Source organism: Ranitomeya variabilis, chromosome 2 (assembly GCF_051348905.1).
Source record: "Ranitomeya variabilis isolate aRanVar5 chromosome 2, aRanVar5.hap1, whole genome shotgun sequence".
Lineage (NCBI taxonomy): Eukaryota > Metazoa > Chordata > Amphibia > Anura > Dendrobatidae > Ranitomeya > Ranitomeya variabilis.
In genome coordinates this window covers 849,608,066-849,633,575 of record NC_135233.1, presented here as the reverse complement: position 1 = coordinate 849,633,575, position 25,510 = coordinate 849,608,066, and the positions used below count along the sequence as shown (strand labels likewise).

The 25,510-nt window shown below is 44.6% G+C and overlaps 1 protein-coding gene across 1 annotated transcript in view; it reads right to left on the bottom strand.

The window, feature by feature from the left end:
- CHRNG (cholinergic receptor nicotinic gamma subunit) overlaps nt 1-25,510 on the bottom strand; it is a 48,572-nt gene that overhangs the window by 3,083 nt on the left and 19,979 nt on the right. Inside the window, exons 5-11 of the mRNA XM_077290208.1 lie at nt 22,751-22,906; nt 21,369-21,466; nt 20,857-21,057; nt 17,311-17,425; nt 3,672-3,786; nt 1,731-1,941; nt 1,502-1,635 (exon numbers count right to left, since the gene is read on the bottom strand). Of these exons, the coding sequence (XP_077146323.1) occupies nt 1,502-1,635; nt 1,731-1,941; nt 3,672-3,786; nt 17,311-17,425; nt 20,857-21,057; nt 21,369-21,466; nt 22,751-22,906 (1,030 nt within the window). The remainder of the gene's footprint in view (nt 1-1,501; nt 1,636-1,730; nt 1,942-3,671; nt 3,787-17,310; nt 17,426-20,856; nt 21,058-21,368; nt 21,467-22,750; nt 22,907-25,510) is intronic.

Sequence of the window (25,510 nt, the reverse complement as noted above, 5' to 3'; positions counted from 1 at the left end):
TTCAGAACTCTGGTGACATCAAGACCAGGGGACCTAACAACTTCACTAGTAGACTACCAGACTACCTAATGAGTTACTGTGCTGCTTGGTACCGCCCTATAAGGGAGGGTGCCTTATATGCAGGATGCCTCCCAGCTATTGGCTGGGAGCCATCTTCTGTTACTAAAAGCCTCCAGGTCATTGGCTGGGGGCATTTTACTATATGCGCGTTATGCCTCATTAAGAGTAGGGGAGAGCGCACTACATCAGGAAGACAGGGAGCACGCCGGGGACCTTGCCGCGCGGCCAGGGCAATCAGTTTGCCGGCATCCCTGCATAGAGGGGGAAGGGGAACCATGAAAAGGTGCCGGTAATAGCGTTACAATGTTCCCTAAGAAGGAAGGATCCAGAATGTTTTTTTATGTGGAATACAAGCATTTACTGGACAGACATGTCCAGAGCGCCAAGGAGTTCTTTTTACATATGTCTGTAGTCGACATGCAGCCTGTTATTTGTCACTTTTTAAATAGCTTCACAGATGGTAAAAATGTAATTTTATCTTTAATTCTGCAATCAGTTGTTGAGCGCATAATTGAAAAGTGATAACTAATATGGTGGCACGTCCGGTTGTAACTGTTGTAAAAATGGTTGGTTCCACAAAACAGAAAATAGTTTTGTTGGTCAACTAACAGCATCAGCGAGTACAATGGCATTTCTTAGAGGTGACAAACCAAAATTGTACTAAAATGCTGTCTTCCGGGGGGTGGTCTTCTCAGAGAAGATGGCTAGTATAATATATGGTGGAACTTTAACACACAGGAGATAGATGCTGTTGGTCTTCTCTGAGAGGTAGTCTTTTGGGAATTTAGATTGTGAGCCCCATTTGGGACAGCGATGATAATGTGTGCAAACTGTAAAGCGCTGCGGAATATGTTAGCGCTATATAAAAATAAAGATTATTATTATTAAATCTTCTTTAATAACCATAACATGCAGCCATTTACTAATAAAAAATTTGAGCTGTTCTTACAGTAATTGATGACAAGTGTTGTGATTTCTCAAGTACCTGGTAGCACAGGAATAGCGGGATAAATGCTGGAAGCTCCTGATGAGGCACTTTCAATACCAAATGAAGTTCTGTGCAGTACAGTGCTACCGCACAGAATATTTCATGTTCTATGGAGCAAACCAGGTCATTATTGAATGACTATAAAAATGTGTGTCTCCAAAATGGATCAGAGTCGGATATATCATAGGCACCGACTGCAGCAACACGGGAGCCCAAGAGGTAAGGGCGCACATTTCCACCTCCAATGCAGGTGAATTTTGCACTACAATTTGATATTAAGATGCAAAGGGCCCATATGCTGTTCTTGCACATAGGCCATTTTTGGTCTGTGTCCACCAGTAGATCCAAAGGGGCATCTTCATGTTCAATAGATGCGTTTGAATCAAAAACACAAGGCTTTAAAAGATCCTTTCATAAGAATATGTACTTTTTCAGGACGTTTTGAAGACTTACACTTTTAAACTCATTCTTTTCCCTGGTGGTCCTTGTGATGTGGTTGCAAGCTTCCACCATGTCTTGTATCTCTGGAGCAGCCTGACTCAAGCTGTGAATCAGGTCTTGGACAGTGCCGTTTCCTATTCCTTTGCCTTAATTTAAAAGATAAAAAAATCTGTATATATGATATGATCTAAATTCTTTGATTCATAATTATAATTTTGTAGCTGAATCGAGGGAAATGTACCAATTTTTTCTAACACAATCTTCATGAGTCCGTCTCTCTGCTTCTGCTTCTCAAACATAAGTTCGCTTATCGGCTTCCTCATCATGTATTCGTCAGCCTTTATTATAAGCCCAAGCGAACTGCTGCGACGCATGAGCGGGGCAGGGTCTGGGGCTGAGTCACTCTGGGGGAGGTGCATTTTAAGAAGTCGTGGAAGTTTTCTCAGGAAGAGCTGAGTACAAAAACAAGAAAAGAAATAGACTGCAATCAGTTATAGAGCTAAGACTCAGTAAAGGCAAATACTGTATATTCTATAAACATTTTTCTTGTGGCACAAAACTTGCAGGAAATTACGTACTAAATGATATCTGATGCAAGTCATGCATAAATAAGCTGGGTGCTCTGTAAGGATAGCCTCTAGTGAGGGGTGTCCTAAATTAAAAAAAACTCTTTTAATTGAGGATCCAAACTTTATTTAGTACAAAAAAAGGTGAAAAAATGGTGGTGTGTTGTACCTTTATTTAATTGCATTTTTCAGGATGTAACCTGTGGACCCCTGACAGTTTTACTCAACCATGAGGCCCCTATATACAGTATATTATGGGCAGCCAGTTCTGCCAAAATCAGTGGGTTTGGACAGCTTTGATTTCATGTGTATGGGGACTGTAGAGCTCTGTGTTTTTAAAAAAATTGGTTCTTTCGAACTTTGAAGAGTTTGATTGTTAAGTGTGGAATGAGAACAGTCCCATTTGGGTAAAATATGTTCATGTAAATGAGACCAAGGGATGTTTAACCGCAACAGAACACTGGTTCTTGAAAAGTAAGAAGTTCCAATAATAACATTATATTAGGCATTTTTATTGGCATAACATTAAACTAGAGAGTTCCATAATATAATTTTTAATAAAAAAAAAAACCTTCAAAGATGCAAATTGTACTTAAAGAAACACTCTCATAAATTTTTTTACGGGCTAAACTTGTGTGAATGTATACAGCTCTGGCAAAAATTAAGAGACCACAGCAAAATGTTCAGTTTGTCTGATTTTTCTCTTTATAGGTATATTTTTGAGTAAAATTTAAATTGTTCTTTTATTCTATAAACTACAGACAACATGTCTCCGAATTCCCAAAAAATACATTTTTTTTTTCTGAAAAGGAGAAATGGTCCAAATTATAAAAAAAAACCCAGTGCTTTCAGACCTCAAATAATGCAAAGAAAACAAGTTCATAATCATTTAGAAACAACAATGCTAATGTTTTAACTCAGGACCAGTTCAGAAATCAATATTTTGTGGAATAACCATGATTTTTAATCACAGCTTTCATGCGTCTTGGCATGCTTTCCACTAGTCTTTCACACTGCTTCTGGTGCAAAAATGTAAACAGTTCTTTGTTTGATGGCTTGTGACTATCCATCATCCTCTTGATTACATTCCAGAGGTTTTCAATGGGGTTCAGGTCTGGAGATTGGGCTGCCCATGACAGGGTTTTGATGTGGTGGTCTCTTAATTTTTGCCAGAGCTGTAAGCTGTATAGGTGTATTAATATTCTCATCGATTGCTGTCTTCTACGACGTTCAGCACCGATTCGATCTATGTGTGAAACGGAAGCTGTAAATCTATAGAGCGTGATTCTAATAAAAGACTTCCGGCTCACACATAGAGCACAGTGTGATCTGGCAAGTAGGAATAGCTATCATATGACCCAGAAGAGGATTCCCAGCGGCTCTAGTTACTGAGAAAGATGGCAATCAGTGAGTAAATGAATGTCCCCACACTACACTACATATACATTCACTTAGGTGTAGCCCATACAATTTTTAATGGGACGGCTTCCTTAAAATGCATCCAATGGTCAAAAGCGCACACGTACTCTGTACTGTATCATCTATTTTTGATCATGAAGCTACTTCTAGAACAGAATTTCCTGCACCCTAGCAATAGCAGAAGTGCAGCCTCATACCTCTCTTACACCGCTTGACATCTTATGAGTGTTTGGGGTGCGGAGAGAAATATTTAAAACAACAACAGCATTAAGTACGATGGTGATAGTGACCACTATAAGAAATGTTATATACCTAGAAAAGAGAGAAATTACACTTACTAAGCAGTAGTTATCATTGGATATAAATGTTAGATTATAATCTAAAGATTTGCATCAAAATATTCCATATAAAATTTAACCATGAATGTTTTAATTTAATTTTAGTTTCATTAATTAGATGATAAGTTTGTAGAAGAGAAATAACGTCTTTAGTATTCTTTTAACCATTGTAGCTATTGTTTTTTAGTTTCATATACTTACTGGGAGCAGTCAATTTGAAGATACACACTTTCTTTCTGTATTGATTGTATAGACAGTACAGCAGAATGTGTGCTTTATGGCAGTTGAAAGTAATTGGGATCAGTGGCAGAGAAATGTAATAGATTATTAAAAAATTCAAGAAGTAATAAAATACACTCTTCACAACGAGACCAAGGAGTGTCAGGGAAGCTGCATACATAGTGTTGCTGTCCTACTTATGTAGACCTCCACCAGAGATGAGTCTGCTTATTCTACCCCAGTCTAAAACAGCAAAGCTGAAAAGCAAGCTGCTAAAAAATAGAATTATTCTTACCGTTAATTCGGTTTCTAGGAGCCTTCCACGACAGCCACCAGGAGGTTGTCTCCATACCCTAATGGGGGACAGGAAGCACGAGAGGTTAAAAGCCCCTCCCACCTCCCATTAACCAGTGACTTACAACTGAACCCATAGCACCGGTTACCTTTTAGGTTCTCAGAAAAAATTTATCCAAGAACATCGGGAGGGAATTAATGCTGTCGTGGAAGGCTCCTAGAAACCGAATTAACGGTAAGAATAATTCTATTTTCTCTAGTAGCCTTCCACGACAGCCACCAGGAGGAATGCCAACCAATTCTGTATTTAGGGGGGGACTACAGCCTGAAGAACCTTTCGGCCAAAGGCAAGATCCCGGTTGGACCAGAAGTCCAATCTGTAATGCTTAGTAAAAGTGTGCAAGGAAGACCATGTTGCTGCCCTGCAAATCTGCTCTGTTGAAGCACCAGCCCTTTCAGCCCAAGAGACAGACGTAGATCTGGTGGAATGAGATTTTAGGCCCGCAGGAATAGCAATATTCTGAGTTAGGTATGCTTCAGTAATGGCTTTCTTTATCCAATTGGCGATGGTACTCTTCGCTACCTTCTTGCCCTTGTTTTTGCCAGAAAGATGAACGAAGAGATTTTTGTCAATCCTGAATGATTTAGTATGTTCCAAATAGTACAACACTATACGTCGTACATCCAAAGTATGAAATCTGTGTTCCTCCGGATTTGAAGGATTGTGACAGAACGATGGGAGGACTATATCCTGTGATCGATGAAATTCTGACACTACTTTCGGGAGAAAGCATGGATCAGGCCGGAACACGATGGAGTCATCTCTTATGGTAAGATAAGGCTCTCTAACTGAAAGGGCTTGTATTTCTCCCACTCGTCTTGCAGTAGAAATTGCAACCAGGAAGGCCGCTTTGCAGGACAGAAGTTGCGAGGAACAAGATGACAGTGGCTCAAACGGAGGAGCCGTAAGGCCCTTTAGAACTATGTTTAAGTCCCATGATGGTACAAAAATTTGTTTTCTTGGACAATGCCTTGATGCTGCGACCATAAACCTCTTTATCCACCGATGATTTGCAAGGTCTTGATCGAAGACAGAGCTCAAGGCTGACACTTGGACTCTCAAGGTACTTGGCTTCAGCCCTAGCTCCAAACCTTTTTGTAAAAAATCTAATATCTGGGAGATATTAGGATGGAAAGGGTCAGGATTATGAGGGTGACACCACGATGAGAATTTATTCCAAATTCTTCCATATATGGCGTTGGTGATAGGTTTTCTAGACTTCTGTAGGGTAGAAATTACCGACTGCGAAAGGCCTTTAGCCCTTAGTACCTTGGCTTCAATAGCCAAGCTGCCAGATTGAACCTTTGTGGTTCCGGATGATAAAAGGGGCCCTGGCGGAGAAGATCTTCTGCTTGAAGAAAAACTGGACCATCCACCTTCAGTTCCTTTATGAGGTGGTACCAGCTTCTTTTCGCCCATGTCGGTGCTACTAAGATAGTTTGGACTTGATCGTCCCGGATCTTCCGGAGGGTCTTCGCCAGTAACGGTATTGGAGGGAATGCGTACGCTAGATGAAACCTCCATGTGTGAGCGAAGGTGTCTACTCCTTGAGACCTGTCTTTGGGGTTCAGGGAGAAGTAGTTCTCGACCTGTGCATTGTGACTTGATGCTAGAAGGTCTATATCGGGAAGTCCCCATCTGTCTGTCAACATTCTGAAAATGTCCGCCTTCAGGCTCCACTCTCCTGGATGTAAGTCGTGACGACTTAGGAGATCTGCATGAATGTTCACTGACCCTCTGAGGTGTATTGCCGATAGTGAGAGGAGATGTTTCTCTGCCCAGCAAAATATTCTGTTTGATATTGCTCTCAGCTGGTTGAACTTTGGACTTCCCTGGTGTTTTAGATGCGCAACAGTCGTCATATTGTCCGAATAAATTTTGACATGTTGACCTATAATGAGACTGCCGGCCGCCAGGAGGGCCCTCTCCACTGCCATCAATTCTCTGGAGTTGGAGGAACTGGAACTTTCTCTTTGGTTCCAGTGACCCTGGAATGGGATCTGCGACACAAATGCTCCCCAACCTTTCTGACTGGCATCCGTTGTCACCGTGATTAGAGGGTCTTGTACCCAGTCTACTCCTTTTAGCAGGTTTGACTGTGTCGCCCACCAGGTTAACGAGACCTTTACCTTCCCAGGAGTGTACACTCTCCTGTTCAGGGAATTTGGATTCCCGTTCCAGTTCCCTAAGATGTGTGCCTGCAGTACTCTTGAGTGGCTCTGAGCCCACTGGACTGATTGTATACAGGCCGTCATCGACCCCAGGAGAGACATTGCGGTCCGTAGAGTCGGAGAACGTTGTTTTCTGAAGTCTGAGACTTTGGAAATCAGGTTTATTCGGTGTTCCTCTGGTAGGAAAGATTTCTGATTCTCTGAATCCAAGAGGACCCCGAGGAATTTCCTCACCCTTGATGGCGACAGCTGAGACTTTTTTAGATTTGGTATCCAACCCAAATTTTGTAAGATGTTTAGAGTTTTGGAAATTCTCTGATTGAGAATTTCGGCGGAAGGACCAATTATTAGAAGGTCGTCCAAGTATGGCACTATAGCGATGTCTTGGCTCCTGATATGGGCTACTGCTTCCGCCATGACTCTGGAAAACACCCTTGGGGCTGAGGAGATCCCGAAGGGGAGAACATTGTATTGGAAATGTAAGATTTTTTGATTGAATTGGACCGCAAATCTTAAATATTTCCTGTGATGAGGATGCATTGGAATATGGAAATAGGCATCCTTGAGGTCTATTGTTGCCATATATGATTGAGGAGCTATTAGAGGGATGGCTGTTTTTACTGACTCCATCTTGAACTTGCGGTAAGTTATAACTTTGTTGAGAGCTTTCAGATTTATTATAATCCGAGATTGCCCGGAAGGCTTTTTTATTATGAAGATACGGGAATAGTGCCCTTTCCCTTGCTCGTTCACCGGGACCGGGGAGATAGCTCTCGAGTCTAGCAAGTCCTGAATTCCAGCCATCATCAGTTTCTGAGTCTCCCGAGATGACGGGGAGGTGACTCTTACGATCCTGGGGGGAGGTGCATCGAACTCTATCAGAAGCCCCTGTTGTATAACACTGACCACCCAGGGGCTGTTGGAGATATTCTGCCAACAGTGAGCGAAGTTCGAAAGCCTCCCCCCCACCGGATCGGAGTCATTGCTTTTCTTGTTGAGCTTGCTGGGGAATAAGGATGTTTTTAGGCTTCCCCTTAGCATAACTCCACCTCCCGGTTTTCCCTTTTCCTCTACCCTGGGAGGGCTGGGATTGGAAGGCTCGAAAAAAACGCTTCCTGAGAGGCCTCTGTTCAGGAAGAGTTTTCTTTCTGTCTGTGGCTTTCTCTAAGATGTCATCTAATGAGGGCCCAAACACATAGTCACCTTTAAAGGGAATGGAACAGAGTTTTATTTTGGAAGTGACATCTCCGCTCCACATTTTTAACCAGAGAGCTCTTCTGGCTGAATTTGTCTGGACCAAGGACCTGGCCGCCACCCGGATAGATTCTAGCGAGGCGTCTGCGAGGAAACCAGTCGCTCTGTGCAAAATAGGCAGGGAGTCCAGAACCTCTTCTCTCGGGGTACCCTGAGAGATGTGGTTTTCTAGCTCTTCTATCCAGCGGAAGAGGGAGCGGGCCACACAGGTGGATGCGATGTTGAATCTGAGGGCTGAGGTAGACGTCTCCCATGATTTTTTGAGAAGACTCTCAATCTTTCTATCTAAGGGGTCCTTCAACTGGGAGGAATCCTTGAACGGCAAAGCCGTTTTTTTAGCCACTCTAGCCACCTGAACATCAATTTTTGGAATGTTCCATTTTATTGCGTCCTCATCAAGAGGAAACCGATGTTTGAAGTCTGGAGGAGTTGTTAGACGTTTCTCCGGCAATTCCCATTCACTATTGATCATGTCTATTATGCTTTTATGGACGGGAAACCCAGGATGTTTTTCAGTAGGTATACCAAAGAGTTCGTCCTGTATAGACTGAGGAACTGATTCCTCTTTTAGCCCCATCGTGTTCCTCACTGCAGATACCAATTCCTCAATGTATTCAGAGGAAAAAATATATTTTCTAATTTCCGCAGATTTATGGGGTAACACATCCTCCCATTTGACAGAAGAGGACGTATAAGATCCCTCAGACTCTGACTCAGAATACTCCTGGATTTTCCTCTTTTTGGGGAGTGATGGACCAGGTGAGGATGGTGGCGGCGGTGGAGGAGGGGTGAGCGTGGCCAGAGAGGACTGAACCTCCTGCCTAACCAGGGAGCGGATCTCCTCAATTAATGAAGGGTGTTCCGCCCGGACAATTTTATCTGTACACGGCTGGCACAGCTTTTTCTCCCAATCTAGCGGCATTTTTACATTATAGGTAGCACATTTGCGCTTGGAAATGTTTTTAGGGCCAGACTTCACTGCCTGCAAAGAGAGAGGGAGCAGTGTAAGAAGGTGTATAAGGAACTACCTGTGAATGGGACCCATCTCTGCCACACTTACTAGGGCTTGAGGAGCGCTGGGCTCTGCAGCTGCAGGGCAAGACGAATCCATGCTTACAGCAGCTTACCTGAGACGTCTTCGCAGCTTATATAGAAAATAAGCCTGCACCAGCGCGAGGCATTTCGCCGCCCCTCCCCCTCCGTAGTCCCAGGCAGGCGTGCGAGGATGCAGCGTGCCTCGCACGCCGTTCGGTAATCCACAGATCTGGCCTGTATCGCTCCTGTGCAGGAGCGCCGACCCGGAAGTGGAGGATCACCTGACTTCCGGGTCGCCGAACAGCGTGCATCAGGAGGGGGAGACGCCGGAGAGCTCAGGGAGGCCTCCGGGATGGGCACACACCGGCCAGCTTTGTCCCCGCAAGAGGACGCAGGAGGACCGGGAACGCGGTCCCAGAATCCGGAGGAGACGGGAGGCACAGCTGTCATGATTCTCAATGGCGAGAGAACATAGCCCAGCATATATGAGAACTAGCTCTTGAAAGATGGAAACTATACTGACCATGAACCAAACCTGCCGCACAACTAGAAGCGGCCGGGTAGCATGCCCACGTTTTTTTATCCCTAGACGCCCAGCGCCAGCCGGAGAACCACCCAATCCCAGCAGAGGAAAAGACAGCCCTGGCTCACCTCCAGAGAAATTTTCCCAAAAGGCAGACAGAGGCCCCCACATATACCGGCGGTGATTTAAGACGAAATGACAAACGCAGCATGAAAATAGGTTTAGCAAAATCGAGGTCCGCTTACTAGATAGCATGAAGACAGAAAGGGCACCTTCATGGTCAGCAGAAAACCCCATCAAAACACCATCCAGAAATTACTTTAAGACTCTAGCATTAACTCATAACACCAGAGTGGCAATTTCCGCTCACAAGAGCTTTCCAGACACAGTAACGAAACAGCAGCTGTGAACAGGAACAAAATGCAAAAACACACAAGGACAAAAGTCCAACTTAGCTGGGAGTTGTCTAGTAGCAGGAACATGCACAGAAAGGCTACTGATTACATTGTTGACCGGCATGAAACTGACAGAGGAGCAAGGTTATATAGCGACTCCCACATCCTGATAGGAGCAGGTGAACAGAGGGGATGATGCACACAAGTTAAATTCCACAAGTGGCCACAGGGGGAGCCCAGAAACCAATTTCACAACAGTACCCCCCCCTCAAGGAGGGGGCACCGAACCCTCACCAGAACCACCAGGGCGATCAGGATGAGCCCTATGAAAGGCACGGACAAGATCGGAGGCATGAACATCAGAGGCAGTGACCCAAGAATTATCCTCCTGACCGTATCCCTTCCATTTGACCAGATACTGGAGTTTCCGTCTGGAAACACGAGAGTCCAAGATCTTTTCCACAACGTACTCCAACTCACCCTCAACCAACACCGGAGCAGGAGGCTCAACGGAAGGCACAGCTGGTACCTCATACCTGCGCAACAATGACCGATGAAAAACATTATGAATCGAAAAGGATGCAGGGAGGTCCAAACGGAAGGACACAGGGTTAAGAATCTCCAATATCTTGTACGGGCCGATGAACCGAGGCTTAAACTTAGGAGAAGAAACCCTCATAGGGACAAAACGAGAAGACAACCACAACAAGTCCCCAACACAAAGCCGAGGACCAACACGACGACGGCGGTTGGCAAAAAGCTGAGTCTTCTCCTGGGACAACTTCAAATTGTCCACCACCTGCCCCCAAATCTGATGCAACCTCTCCACCACAGCATCCACTCCAGGACAATCCGAAGATTCCACTTGACCGGAGGAAAATCGAGGATGAAACCCCGAATTACAGAAAAACGGGGACACCAAGGTGGCAGAGCTGGCCCGATTATTGAGGGCGAACTCCGCCAAAGGCAAAAAAGCAACCCAATCATCCTGATCCGCAGACACAAAACACCTCAAATATGTCTCCAAGGTCTGATTAGTCCGCTCGGTCTGGCCATTAGTCTGAGGATGGAAAGCAGACGAAAAAGACAAATCTATGCCCATCCTAGCACAGAATGCCCGCCAAAATCTAGACACGAATTGGGTCCCTCTGTCAGAAACGATATTCTCCGGAATACCATGCAAACGAACAACATTTTGAAAAAACAGAGGAACCAACTCGGAAGAAGAAGGCAACTTAGGCAAGGGAACCAGATGGACCATCTTAGAGAAACGGTCACACACCACCCAGATGACAGACATCTTCTGAGAAACAGGCAGATCCGAAATAAAATCCATCGAGATGTGCGTCCAAGGCCTCTTCGGGATAGGCAAGGGTAACAACAATCCACTAGCCCGAGAACAACAAGGCTTGGCCCGAGCACAAACGTCACAAGACTGCACAAAGCCTCGCACATCTCGTGACAGGGAAGGCCACCAGAAGGACCTTGCCACCAAATCCCTGGTACCAAAGATTCCAGGATGACCTGCCAACGCAGAAGAATGAACCTCAGAGATGACTCTACTGGTCCAATCATCAGGAACAAACAGTCTACCAGGTGGGCAACGATCAGGTCTATCCGCCTGAAACTCCTGCAAGGCCCGCCGCAGGTCTGGAGAAACGGCAGACAATATCACTCCATCTTTAAGGATACCTGTGGGCTCAGAATTACCAGGGGAGTCAGGCTCAAAACTCCTAGAAAGGGCATCCGCCTTAACATTCTTAGAACCCGGTAGGTAAGACACCACAAAATTAAACCGAGAGAAAAACAACGACCAGCGCGCTTGTCTAGGATTCAGGCGCCTGGCAGACTCAAGGTAAATTAAATTTTTGTGGTCAGTCAATACCACCACCTGATGTCTGGCCCCCTCAAGCCAGTGACGCCACTCCTCAAAAGCCCACTTCATGGCCAAAAGCTCCCGATTCCCAATATCATAATTCCGCTCGGCGGGCGAAAATTTACGGGAAAAAAAAGCACAAGGTCTCATCACGGAGCAGTCGGAACTTCTCTGCGACAACACCGCCCCAGCTCCGATTTCAGAAGCGTCGACCTCAACCTGAAAAGGAAGAGCAACATCAGGCTGACGCAACACTGGGGCGGAAGAAAAGCGGCGCTTGAGCTCCCGAAAGGCCTCCACAGCATCAGGGGACCAATCAGCAACATCAGCACCCTTCTTAGTCAAATCAGTCAATGGTTTTACAACATCAGAAAAACCAGCAATAAATCGACGATAAAAGTTAGCAAAGCCCAAAAATTTCTGAAGACTCTTAAGAGAAGAGGGTTGCGTCCAATCACCAATAGCCTGAACCTTGACAGGATCCATCTCGATGGAAGAGGGGGAAAAAATGTATCCCAAGAAGGAAATCTTCTGAACCCCAAAAACACACTTAGAACCCTTCACACACAAGGAATTAGACCACAAAACCTGAAAAACCCTCCTGACCTGCTGGACATGAGAGTCCCAGTCATCCGAAAAAATCAGAATATCATCCAGATACACAATCATAAATTTATCCAAATAATCGCGGAAAATGTCATGCATAAAGGACTGGAAGACTGAAGGGGCATTTGAAAGACCAAAAGGCATCACCAAATACTCAAAATGGCCCTCGGGCGTATTAAATGCGGTTTTCCACTCATCCCCCTGCTTGATTCGCACCAAATTATACGCCCCACGGAGATCAATCTTAGAGAACCACTTGGCCCCCTTTATACGAGCAAACAAATCAGTAAGCAGTGGTAACGGATATTGATATTTAACAGTGATTTTATTCAAAAGTCGATAATCAATACACGGCCTCAAAGAGCCGTCTTTCTTAGACACAAAGAAAAAACCGGCTCCTAAGGGAGATGACGAAGGACGAATATGTCCCTTTTCCAAGGACTCCTTTATATATTCTCGCATAGCAGCGTGTTCAGGCACAGACAGATTAAATAAACGACCCTTAGGGTATTTACTACCCGGGATCAAGTCTATGGCACAATCGCACTCCCGGTGCGGAGGTAGTGAACCAACCTTGGGTTCTTCAAAAACGTCACGAAAGTCAGACAAGAATTCAGGAATCTCAGAGGGAATAGATGATGAAATGGAAACCAAAGGTACGTCCCCATGAGTTCCTTTACATCCCCAGCTTAACACAGACATAGCTCTCCAGTCGAGGACTGGGTTATGAGATTGCAGCCATGGCAATCCCAGCACCAAAACATCATGTAGATTATACAGCACCAGAAAGCGAATAACCTCCTGGTGATCCGGATTAACACGCATAGTCACTTGTGTCCAGTATTGTGGTTTATTACTAGCCAATGGGGTGGAGTCAATCCCTTTCAGAGGTATCGGAGCCTCCAATGGCTCCAAATCATACCCACAGCGTTTGGCAAAGGACCAATCCATAAGACTCAAAGCAGCGCCAGAGTCGACATAGGCGTCCGCGGTAATAGATGACAAAGAACAAATCAGGGTCACAGATAGAATAAACTTAGACTGTAAAGTGCTAATTGAAACAGACTTGTCAGGCTTCTTAGTACGCTTAAAGCATGCTGATATAACATGAGTTGAATCACCACAATAGAAGCACAACCCATTTTTTCGTCTAAAATTCTGCCGCTCGCTTCTGGACAGAATTCTATCACATTGCATATTTTCTGGCGTTTTCTCAGTAGACACCGCCAAATGGTGCACAGGTTTGCGCTCCCGCAGACGCCTATCGATCTGAATAGCCATCGTCATGGACTCATTCAGACTCGCAGGCACAGGGAACCCCACCATAACATCCTTAATGGCATCAGAGAGACCTTCTCTGAAAATCGCCGCCAGGGCGCACTCATTCCACTGAGTAAGCACAGACCATTTGCGGAATTTTTGGCAGTATATTTCAGCTTCATCTTGCCCCTGAGACAAGGACATCAAGGCCTTTTCCGCCTGAAGCTCTAAATGAGGTTCCTCATAAAGCAACCCCAAGGCCAGAAAAAACGCATCCACATTGAGCAACGCAGGATCCCCTGGTGCCAATGCAAAAGCCCAGTCTTGAGGGTCGCCCCGGAGCAAGGAAATTACAATCCTGACCTGCTGTGCAGGGTCTCCGGCAGAGCGAGACTTCAGGGACAAAAACAATTTGCAATTATTTTTAAAATTTTGAAAGTGAGATCTATTCCCCGAGAAGAATTCAGGCAAAGGAATTCTAGGCTCAGACATAGGTGCATAACAACAAAATCTTGCAAATTTTGTACCTTTGTGGCGAGATTATTCAAACCTGTAGCTACACTCTGAAGATCCATTTGAAACAGGTGAACACAGAGCCATTCAAGGATTAGAAGGAGAGGAAGAGAGGAAGGCTGCAGTATAGGCAGACTAGCAAGTGATTCAATTAAGAGCACACTCAGAACTAGAGGGAAAAAAAAAAAAAAAAAATTGTAGCAGACTTCTTTTTTCTCTCCTTTCTCAGCCAGTAATTTAACCCTTTTTTGGGCCGGTCAAACTGTCATGATTCTCAATGGCGAGAGAACATAGCCCAGCATATATGAGAACTAGCTCTTGGAAGATGGAAACTATACTGACCATGAACCAAACCTGCCGCACAACTAGAAGCGGCCGGGTAGCATGCCCACGTTTTTTTATCCCTAGACGCCCAGCGCCAGCCGGAGAACCACCCAATCCCAGCAGAGGAAAAGACAGCCCAGGCTCACCTCCAGAGAAATTTTCCCAAAAGGCAGACAGAGGCCCCCACATATACCGGCGGTGATTTAAGACGAAATGACAAACGCAGCATGAAAATAGGTTTAGCAAAATCGAGGTCCGCTTACTAGATAGCATGAAGACAGAAAGGGCACCTTCATGGTCAGCAGAAAACCCCATCAAAACACCATCCAGAAATTACTTTAAGACTCTAGCATTAACTCATAACACCAGAGTGGCAATTTCCGCTCACAAGAGCTTTCCAGACACAGTAACGAAACAGCAGCTGTGAACAGGAACAAAATGCAAAAACACACAAGGACAAAAGTCCAACTTAGCTGGGAGTTGTCTAGTAGCAGGAACATGCACAGAAAGGCTACTGATTACATTGTTGACCGGCATGAAACTGACAGAGGAGCAAGGTTATATAGCGACTCCCACATCCTGATAGGAGCAGGTGAACAGAGGGGATGATGCACACAAGTTAAATTCCACAAGTGGCCACAGGGGGAGCCCAGAAACCAATTTCACAACACACAGCGCAGGAGGAAGCCCCGAGGGACCCGACCATTAGTGCCCGGCATCATAAGAAAAAAACCCAGGTACACTGCTCAGAGCCGCCGCTGCAGCGCACCAGAAACCTCTCCATGCCCCATGGGGGACAGGAAAGACACTGGTTAATGGGAGGTGGGAGGGGCTTTTAACCTCTCGTGCTTCCTGTCCCCCATTAGGGTATGGAGACAACCTCCTGGTGGCTGTCGTGGAAGGCTACTAGAGAAATAGGAAATGTTGCCTTCTTTTTTGTGCTTTAGTGGTCAGTGTGGGAACCTTTGGAATACTCAGAATTAAATATTTCAGAATTTTCGTATATGGATAAAAAATACAGACCCTGTTCTCCTAGAGTTCTAGAAATTGGACTCATGCTTTTAAGATTTAGTATAAACAATAAATGTCTCCACACCAATATGTACTTTTGCTAATTTGGGGCACAATCAGATAATCTGAAGGTACATTCAACTGAAGTGCTGAGCTAGGATGGAAATGTATGGTTGTACTACTAAGAGAAATATCAAGAGAAATACATAGGAGTGGAGAGAAGTGAATATTCATTTCTCTTAAGTAACGGGCAGATGTGACCGCCCAGCTGCAGCTGACACTATGCACGCTACTTAATAGCAATGAATACCCACTGCGCTACAAGCACGTAGCCTCAGCGTGTAGAGCAGTGAGTATTCCGGCAGCTGTGCTCTGCTTGAAAACAGTGCATGACGTCCCTGCCATGCACTGCATACATGCATAAAGCAGCTGCTGACACCGAAACAAGACACTGCGAGGGAGTGCAAAAAGGTAAGTAGGATGGTTTATTTTTTTGTTTTTTTGACGGAAGCCATGAATACCAGGATAGGAATGGAGGCCAATCACACAAGGATAGGGATGAAGAGCCATGCATACAAGGATAGGAATGAAGGGCCAATCATACAAGGATAGGAATGAGGAGCCATGCACACAAGAATAGGAATGAGGAGCCATGCATACAAGGGTAGGAATGAATAGCCATGCAGACAAGGATAGGGATGAGGAGCCATGCATACCAGGATGGGAATGAAGAGCTATGCATACAAGGATAGGGATGAAGAGCCATGAATACAAGGACAGAGATAAGGAGCCATCCATACAAGGATAGGAATGAGGAGCCATGCAGACAAGGATGGGAATGAAGGGCCAATCATACAAGGATAGGGATGAAGAGCCATGCACACAAGAATAGGAAAGAGGAGCCATGCATACAAGGGTAGGAATGAAGATCCATGCAGACAAGGATAGGGATGAGGAGCCATGCATACCAGGATGGGAATGATGAGCTATGCATACAAGGTGTGATGGTGTGATATGCTATGTGGGTATCATTTCGTGTATATTTCTATTTTACTTATTTTCATGGTGTTGAGTTGTTATTTGCCATCTGATATTCTCCCCACAGTTCTGTATTATCTCTCCATAGGGTCAGTGAATAATGTTGTTTGCTAATATGCTAATGACATGTTGACCTAGCTTGTTGAAACAATGAGCCCCTGCGACCCACCCCCTAACCTGTGAATGGGGAGGTGAGACACAGACCAGTCTTGTTTGGAACTATGAAGTGAACACAGCACGTCAGAGAGAGAAAGAAGGGAATATGGACTGTTATCCTCTGTGCTGGATTGTTGGATTTTTATCCTGTAACTGAACTGCATTTGTGTTCTGGAATATTTTATCCTTTGTGTGGTGGATTATATGGACCTTTCGTACTTTTGCCTAAATAAAGTTCTTGGGATTGTTCACTGTTCTCTTGCTCTGTTGATTGTGTGATACCGGAGAAGGAACCTGTGACACAAGGATAGTGATGAAGAGCCATGAATACAAGGATAGGGATGAGGAGCCATACATACAAGGATAGGAATGAGGAGCCATACATACAAGGATAGGAATGAGGAGCCATGCAGACAAGGATAGGTATGAGGTGCCATGCAGACCAGGATGGGAATGAAGAGCTATGCATACAAGGATAGGGATGAAAAGCCATGAATACAAGGATGGGGATGAGGAGCTGTGCAGATCAGGATAGAGATGAGGAGTCATGCATACCAGGATAGGATGAGGAGACGTGCAGACCATGATGGGAATGAGGAATCATGTATACCAGTATAGGGTTGAGGGGACAAAGCATACCTGGCTTATACTCAAGTCAATAAGTTTTCCCATTTTTTTGTGGTAAAATTAGGTGCCTCAGCTTGTACTCGAGTATATGTGGTATACCTAAATGACATATACTGTACAAGGGGTTACACTTACTTTACTATAAGTGGCACAGCTGTGGAGGTTTCTGGAATTTTTTTGGCTATCAGGAAGAGAAATACGGTCTGAGCCAGTAAGATATTAATGGATACTGTACATTTCTGACCTCCCGCTAAAAAAAAGAGAAAGTTAAGATGTGGGAAATAATACAGTTGTTTGCATTTTTCTTTGATTCTATTTTTATACTTCTTTATAACCAATTGCAATTCTTTCACCTTTTTTTATATTTCAATAGCTAACCTACTTTTTAGTTTTTTTTGCCGTACATGTCATATAACTCTAGTACAATTGAAAAACAAACAACTTAAAGGAAACCTGTCAGCAGATTTGGCCACTATAAGGTGCGGCCACCGCCTTTCAGGGCTTATCTACAGCATTCTATAATGCTGTAAATAAGCCCCCGGTCCGACCTGCAAGTGAAGAAAAGTACGGTAAGTTTTATTATACTCACCTGGGGGGGGCGGTCCGGTCCAATGGGTGTCACAGGTCCGGGTCCGGTGCCTCCCATCTTCTTGCGATGCCACCCTCCTGCTTCTCCATCGATCCCTGGTATCGGCGCTCCTGCGCAGGCGTACTTCTCTGTAAAGTACTGCAGTGCACAGGTGCTGGGAAAGGTCAGAGAGGCACAGCGCCTGCGCACTGCAGTAGTTTACTCTGCCCTCAACAGATCAGAGAAGTACACCTGCGCAAGAGTGCCAATGGTGGGCAGCAATGAAGAAGCAGGACCTGCGACACCCATTGACTGGACCACACTGGACCGTCCCCCCAGGTGAGTATAATATAACTTATTTTTCTTATCTTTCAGGTTGGACCAGGGGCTTATCTTATCAGGATCCTGTCAGCACTGGTGAAGTGCCACAGCTGAGTAGGGTGACTCACCCACACTGCGGGACAGCCCAGGATCAGATGCCGTGGGGAAAGCTCAGGCACACGGGACCTGAGCAGCGTGGCGAGAGGGGACGCTAAGGATAGCAGAAAGCAGAAGGACCTGCGATCATGTGACCACAGGGGGCGGGGCTTAGTATCCTGCTGCTGGAGATGAGTGCAGGATGCTACCGGGACCCTGGAGTAAAGGAGAGGGGATCTCAGGTTGGACAAACAGGGGTTATACACAGAGAGGGTGGCATGGTACAGGAGGGGTGAGCAGAGAATAGTCAGAATGTAGGCAAGGAGTCATACACAGAGAGGGTGGCGCGGTACAGGAGGGGCGAGCAGAGAATAGTCAGAACGTAGGCAAGGAGTCATACACGGAGATAACTGTGCAGTACAGGAGGCACAGGCAGAACTCTTAACAGGGACAGAACCAGATCAGAACCAGACAATGTTTATCAAATGGAAAGAGGGAGACATATCTAAAGAAGAATATAATGCTGTCTGCAGAACCTGCAGGTTACGAATCAGATTATCTAAAGCTGACAATGAATTAACGCTTGCAAGAGACGTCAAAAGCAGTAAAAAGGATTTTGGGGATATGTCAAAAGTAAAAGAAAAGTCAAAGATGCTATAGGATTTTTACAGGATGAAAATGATGAAATTGTAGGAAAGGATGTTGAGAAGGCCGAACTTCCTAAATTCCTATTTTGCATCTGTTTTCTCTCAGAAAGGTAATGTAACATCAACTGATCTTCATTGTCCTATTAAAGGAGTAGAAGAATCCAGGATATCTATAAACAGAAAAATAGTGAGGAAACACTTAGCATAAATGAATTCAAGTCTCCAGGTCCAGATGAATTACATCCCAGAGTACTGAAGGAGATAGCAGAAGAAATTTTTGAACCACTCTCCATAAGCTTTGAAAATTCTTGGAAAACAGGAGAAGTCCCAGAAGACTGGAGAAGAGCAAATGTCGTTCCTATCTTCAAAAAGGGGAAGAAGGTAGACCTAGAGAACTATAGGCCGTTGACTCTGACTTCCATACCAGGAAAGATCTTTGAACAAATTATTAAACAACATTTATGTAAGTACCTGGATAAGAATGGAGTGAGTATCCAGAGTCAGCATGGGTTTGTAACTAATAAGTCATGTCAGACTGACTTAATTTCCTTCTATGACAGAATCACTGACTGGGTGGATCAGGGAAATGCTGTAGATATAGCATATCTTGACTTCAGCAAAGCATTTGACAAAGTATCTCACACCATCCTTGTTGAAAAAATGACTAAGTATGGAATGGACAAGGCAACTGTTAGGTGGATTCATAACTGGCTTAGTCATCGGACCAAAAAAGTGGTCGTAAATGGCTGCACATCCAGTTGGAAGAATGTCTCAAGTGGGGTACCACAGGGTTCTGTCCTAGGCCCTGTATTGTTCAACATCTTTATCAATGATTTATATGAAGAAATTGAGGGTACACTAATTACATTTTCTGATGACACAAAGTTGGAAAGAGATAGCTAATACTAGAGAAGAGAGAGAGGGGATTCAAAAAGATATAAATAAACTGGAGCAGTGGGCAGCAACTAACAGAATGGTTTTTAACAAGGAAAAATGCAAAGTACTACATCTGGGAAATAAAATTGAAAAAAGCATTTACAGAATGGGAGGCATAGGGCTAAGCAACAGCACATGTGAAAAAGACTTGGGTATACTAATAGATCATAAACTGAACATGAGTGAACAGTGTGATGCAGCAGCAAAAAAGGCAAATGCAATTCTGGGATGTATTAACAGAAGCATACAGTCTAGATCACGCAAAGTCATTGTTGCCCTCTACTCCTCTTTGGTCAAACCTCATCTGGAATACTGTGTCCAGTTTTGGGCACCACAAGTTCAGAGAAGAGCGACCAGAATGGTGACTGGTCTGCAAACCATGTCCTATGAGGAACGATAGCAGGATTTGTGAATGTTTAGCTTGCAGAAAAGAAGACTGAGAGGAGACTTAATAGCTGTCTACAAATATCTCAAGGGCTGTCACATTTTAGAAGGATCATCTTTATTCTCATTTGCACAAGGAAAGACTAGAAGCAATGGGATGAAACTGAATGGGAGGAGACACAGTTTAGATATTAGAAAAAACTTTTTGACAGTTAGAGTGATCAATGAGTTGAACAGTCTGCCACGAAAGGTGTTGAGTTCTCCTTCCATGGAAGTTTTCAAACAGAGGCTGGACAGACAACTGTCTGGGATGATTTAGTGAATCCTGCGTTGAGCAGGGGGTTGGACCAGATGACCAGGGCGTCCCTTCCAGCTCTATCATTCTATGATTCTATAAGCATAAAGTAGCACAGGCACAAAGCACAGGCACAGACACAACAGGGTCACACACACTCGGCCAAGGGTCAAAGTATAAGCGATGAGGAATGACCCCACAATGAGGCTAAAGGAAGCCTCCCAGAATCCCAGTGTGAGGCTGTCCAGATTAACCTCTGAACTACCTAATCCCACAAACTAAGGGGATCATGACATATCTACAGCATTATAGAATGCTGTAGATAAGCCTTGAAAGGCAGTGGCCGCATCTTATAGAGGCAAAATCTGCTGACAGGTTCCCTTTAAATTAAAATAGTCACACTCTTCATGGTAGTAGAATAAATTGACTGATACCTTTGGCCGGGAGGAAGTAAACCAGAACACTAACGAATGAAATGAGAACACAGGGGACTATAATGTTGATGATATAGAAGAGGGGCTTCCTTTGAATGATGAGATAGAAGACGATCGCCTGATAATTGATGTCATCTGGGGTATGCCGATGGTCTAGGATCTTCTTGGCTGGCATGTGTTTTATTGCCCATTCCCCATTTTCTACAGATATGAATTTCAACAAAATTTATACAAGAAGCAAGATTTAAGAAATCAAAGGGATCAAAGTTTTTCCATCAATCACAACAGTTCATTATTACTGAAATTCAATGTAATCGCTACAAATTCTGTACAAATTGAACACCATCACATACAGGTCACATAGACAGGAAACTGACCAGATACACAAAGTTGCTCAACCACTCATCAATTCCTATAAAATGGCACCTCTGATAATATTAATCTGTAGAAGGAGGAAACAATTGGAGTCTATCATATATTCAATCATCCTTATTACCCAAATTTCTTTGTACCTGTAAATGCTTGTGGGTCTATTTCAATCCATTCTATGGTCTTCCCTTTTGACACTGTTAGGAGCAATGCAATCTCATTTGCGTTGTATGTCTGGGACCTGGGTAAAGAGTGATATTTAATAAATGGAATATGTTATGGCATAAAATTACACATATTGGAGAGTAGTGATGTCATGTTTGTCTCCATACTCATGTCCTATAATATAGGTTATTATAACTGTAAGCATCAAAGCACATTTAGATGTAAGAAACATTACAGAATATTTACTGGTCTGAGATGTTTTATCATTAATATTTTTACCAGACTCCATATAATTTAAAAATAAAAGACTAGTTCCTATAGATCAGGGGTGGGGAATCTTTTTTCTGCGAAGGGCCATTTGGATATTTATACCATCCTTTGGGGCCATACAAACTCGGCCCACAAAGTACATCCTGACTCTGGCACTGGTTTCAGGACGTAATCTTTCATTGCATGCCCTTCAGTGTTCAGTAGTGAACACTGCGTGTGTGTGCGCTAGCAGGGCAAGAAGAAATGAATGAGCTGGTTGTAATCAAAATACACCTTCCTGCCCAAGAATGAGGTCCCTGAGAATCTGCTCGGGGGCCTGATAAAAAGTAATCGAGGGTCGTAAATGGATCTGGGGCCTGAGGTTCCCCCCGCTATAGGTGAACTCATTTATACAAGGGATTTGTTCTTACACATTATGCATCAAGGCCGATTGGTCAGAATTTGCTGGGACAGTCCCAATATTTTGGAAGGGATTCCAAAAATTTTGGTAACGTCTCAGACCCCAAAAATGGCTCATTTATGCAAACTACACCCACAAATTAGGGGTTCTGGGTGAGGACCTAAAGGTCCAATTAAACTTCAAGATTATAGTGAACAAATGTTCCTAGGAACACATGCTTCATAAAAATTATGTAGTCTAAACCAGCTGATCATCATTTGACATGATCTTTTGTGCTGCACAAAGATGATCATTCTCAGCATCACATTATCCTGTCTAAACAAGAACAATAGTAGCCTATTTGAAAAAAAATGATCTATGATAGTTTGCATCTAAAGCGTGGTCTGCCCGTTTAAGCAAGCTATTACATGACCACCAGTCAGTGGTCTAAACAGTGGTTTAAAGCCAAAAAATTGGGTGGTGCAAATGTACCCTTTAGATTCCAACATGGATGTTAATAACTATGAATTATGAAACACACAAAACACCTTATTAGTTTATTTAAATGTTAGTTTTTGTCTCATACTATTTGTTTCTTATATAAAATGACAAAATATACTTTACCCTCACTCTGTGTAATTAATCTACAATTTCATAAATTCAGCTGCATTTATAAAAAATGATATTAGAGCTATACAGACATATACTTACTGAAACACCATGGAGCAGTTTTGCCAATCAAAGGGGAAATATGTGACAACAACAGGACAATTGCTTTGATAGATAGCAGGAGGCAGCCAGTACACGGAACCATCATAAGAAACCAAAGTGTTGGTATATAGGGCAATGTTAAAAATGCCATCTACACTACAAATGTAAAAGAAGTTGCTGTTAATCAAGTTAATTCTGCAAATCTCCAACAATACATTTTCTTATATACAGTATTTGACTATTTTCATCTTTTGAACTTTGATAAGAGATTCACTGTACACATGCAGATGTGAGTAAAGCTCTCTTAGAGAATTATAAATATTCAACTTGTCTCTTCAGTGAGGAAGAATACTTGAATTCTAGTGCCATCTATTGGAAGTAGTAATTCTACAAGTCAATATTGACCCTTTAACGAGCCTTGCAATATGACTTAAGATAAAAGTCAAACCAGAATCCCAATTTGCATACACGGTGTTTCGGAATATTACCCTCGTCAGTGCAAAGTATGAAATCTGATTTGGTTAGATGAGAGGCTATGACAGAGAGCAATATGCAAGTCGTTTAGGTCTCCTCAAACTGGCATGCCAAACCTGGCTTGTCATTCTCCACAAGGAGAAACCTTACCCTTTACATCCCAGTCTTAACCTCTCACCTAGCTAAATCAGATCTCATAGATTGCACTGACGAGGGGCAAAACCCCAAAACAGCGTTTCAGCAAATTGGGATTCTGGTTTGGCTTTTATCCTAATTGCAAGACTCGTTAAAGGTTTGATGTTGACTTCTAGGATTACTACTTCCAATAGGTGGCACTGGAGTTCATGTACTCTTCCTCTCTGAAAAGACAATTTGCATATTTAATTTCCCAGAGGAGCATGCAAGGCATTTAAGTCTCCTCATACTGGCATACCAGACCTGGCTTGTCACACTCCACAAGGGGAAACCTTACCCTTTAGATCCTTAAAGAAGACTATATACTCAGGACTCCGAGGCAGACCTACATTCCACAGTTCCTGAACAAAAAACAATCAAAATATCTCACAGCACAGTGTCAATCATAGATAACTTCCACCTGATGGTATTTCCCAATTCTGATTGGTGCAGAAAGAGTAAACAGCATCACTGATGTTTTGAGCCCTCCATTCCTCTTTACTGCAGTCCCATATTGCATCATGGTTTCTTTGCAGAGGCTTCAGTGGCGTAGCATAGCTTGTCAGAACCTGAGTGCCCATTTAAAATAAATAATGCCCCTATGGAATTTATTAATGCTCCCTTAGGGCTCCTTCTCACTTGCGAGAAATATGTGCGAGTCTTGCATGTTAAAGCCAAGCTCTGGCGCCAGCACTCCAGAGCGGAGCATGCGGCTGCATAGCAATACACGGAGCTGCACGCTCCGCTCTGGAGTGCTGGTGCCAGAGCTTGGTTTTAACATGCGACACTTGCATGTATTTCCGTTAAAACACAATTATGCCCACTGAGTGTTCCCTCAAAAAGTAGAAATGTCAACTGTGTGCCATTCCCCAACATACTCCCAAAAATAATGTTTATTTTCACCTAATCTGATCAAATCCTCTTCTTCCCTGCACAACATAAAGCAAGCTGGCACAGTTGGCAAGATGCAGTAATATAATTGACTGGGGATATTGATATATTGTAGGCCATAAGCCTACAGCAGCCTGCAGCTTAGGCCTCTTTCACACTTCCGTCTTTGAGCTCCCATCGAAATCCGTCAATTTTTAAAAACCGCTGCGAAGACGCATACAAAACAGGTGCACATAGCCTCGACGGGTCTGTCAGAAAAACAGGCCCAGTGCAGCCGTTTTTTACAATCTCCACAGGACCCGTCATTTCAACATTTTGACGGATCCAGAAAGGCCGTACTGGGCCTCCGGCCCTCAGGGGAGGCCGCCATGACAGGGTGACGTGGGACAATAGGGAGCTCATAAGAAGGTTGGGGGTTATAGGGTTAACAGGAGCTGAGGGGAGGGACGGAGTTTTTTGAATTTGAAAGGAAGGAAGGTTCGGACACAGGGCAAGGGGGAGGGACCTTATAAAAGGTAGTGGCCACGTGAAGGGGGCAACCATTTTGGGTACTTACCAGCCAGAGAAGAGAAGCTCCGCAGTACCCAAGCGATGGATGTAGAGGCCTTGCTACAGCAGCTCCGGAGGGAAGCAGCCACCCAAGGGACAGATTGGTTACAGGCTTCGGTTAACAGCCTGCTTCAGGGGTCGGTAGCCGGAGCCTCCATCGCCCCTCCAGCAGGACCCCGGCCGCGGAGGTCCCGGCCTCCGGCGCGCCTTAGTCCTGAGGCTACCCCCCGGGTCCGGCGCCGAATTCGGAGCCCCTCCAGGGACCCTCCAGCCAGGGCCGGTGGACGTGTCCCCCCTGCTCCCCGCCCGCAGGCTGGGAGGAATCCACTTACCAGGCGGGACCCTCAACAGGGGCCGGGTTCCTCCCCCCCCGCGGCACAGAGACGACGGGATCCGGGACCAGGAGCGGCGGGTGTCAGCGTCCCTGCAGGCCCCGCTCGGCGTGGAGGATCGAGAGGAGCCAGGGGGCGGGCCCCTGTAGGGCAACGTACTAGCGGCCGGCAGTCGGCCGGCCTGTCTGCGGGCACACCAGATGGAGTGGTGTGCGGAGGACCCTCAGCCCGGGGAGCGGTGGGGGCGGCTCCGGTGAACAGCGGGCAGCATTCGGCTGCCTCGGTCGGCAGCGCTGCAGCGTCGCAGCTCGCCCGGGACTTCATTCAAGATGGCGCCGCT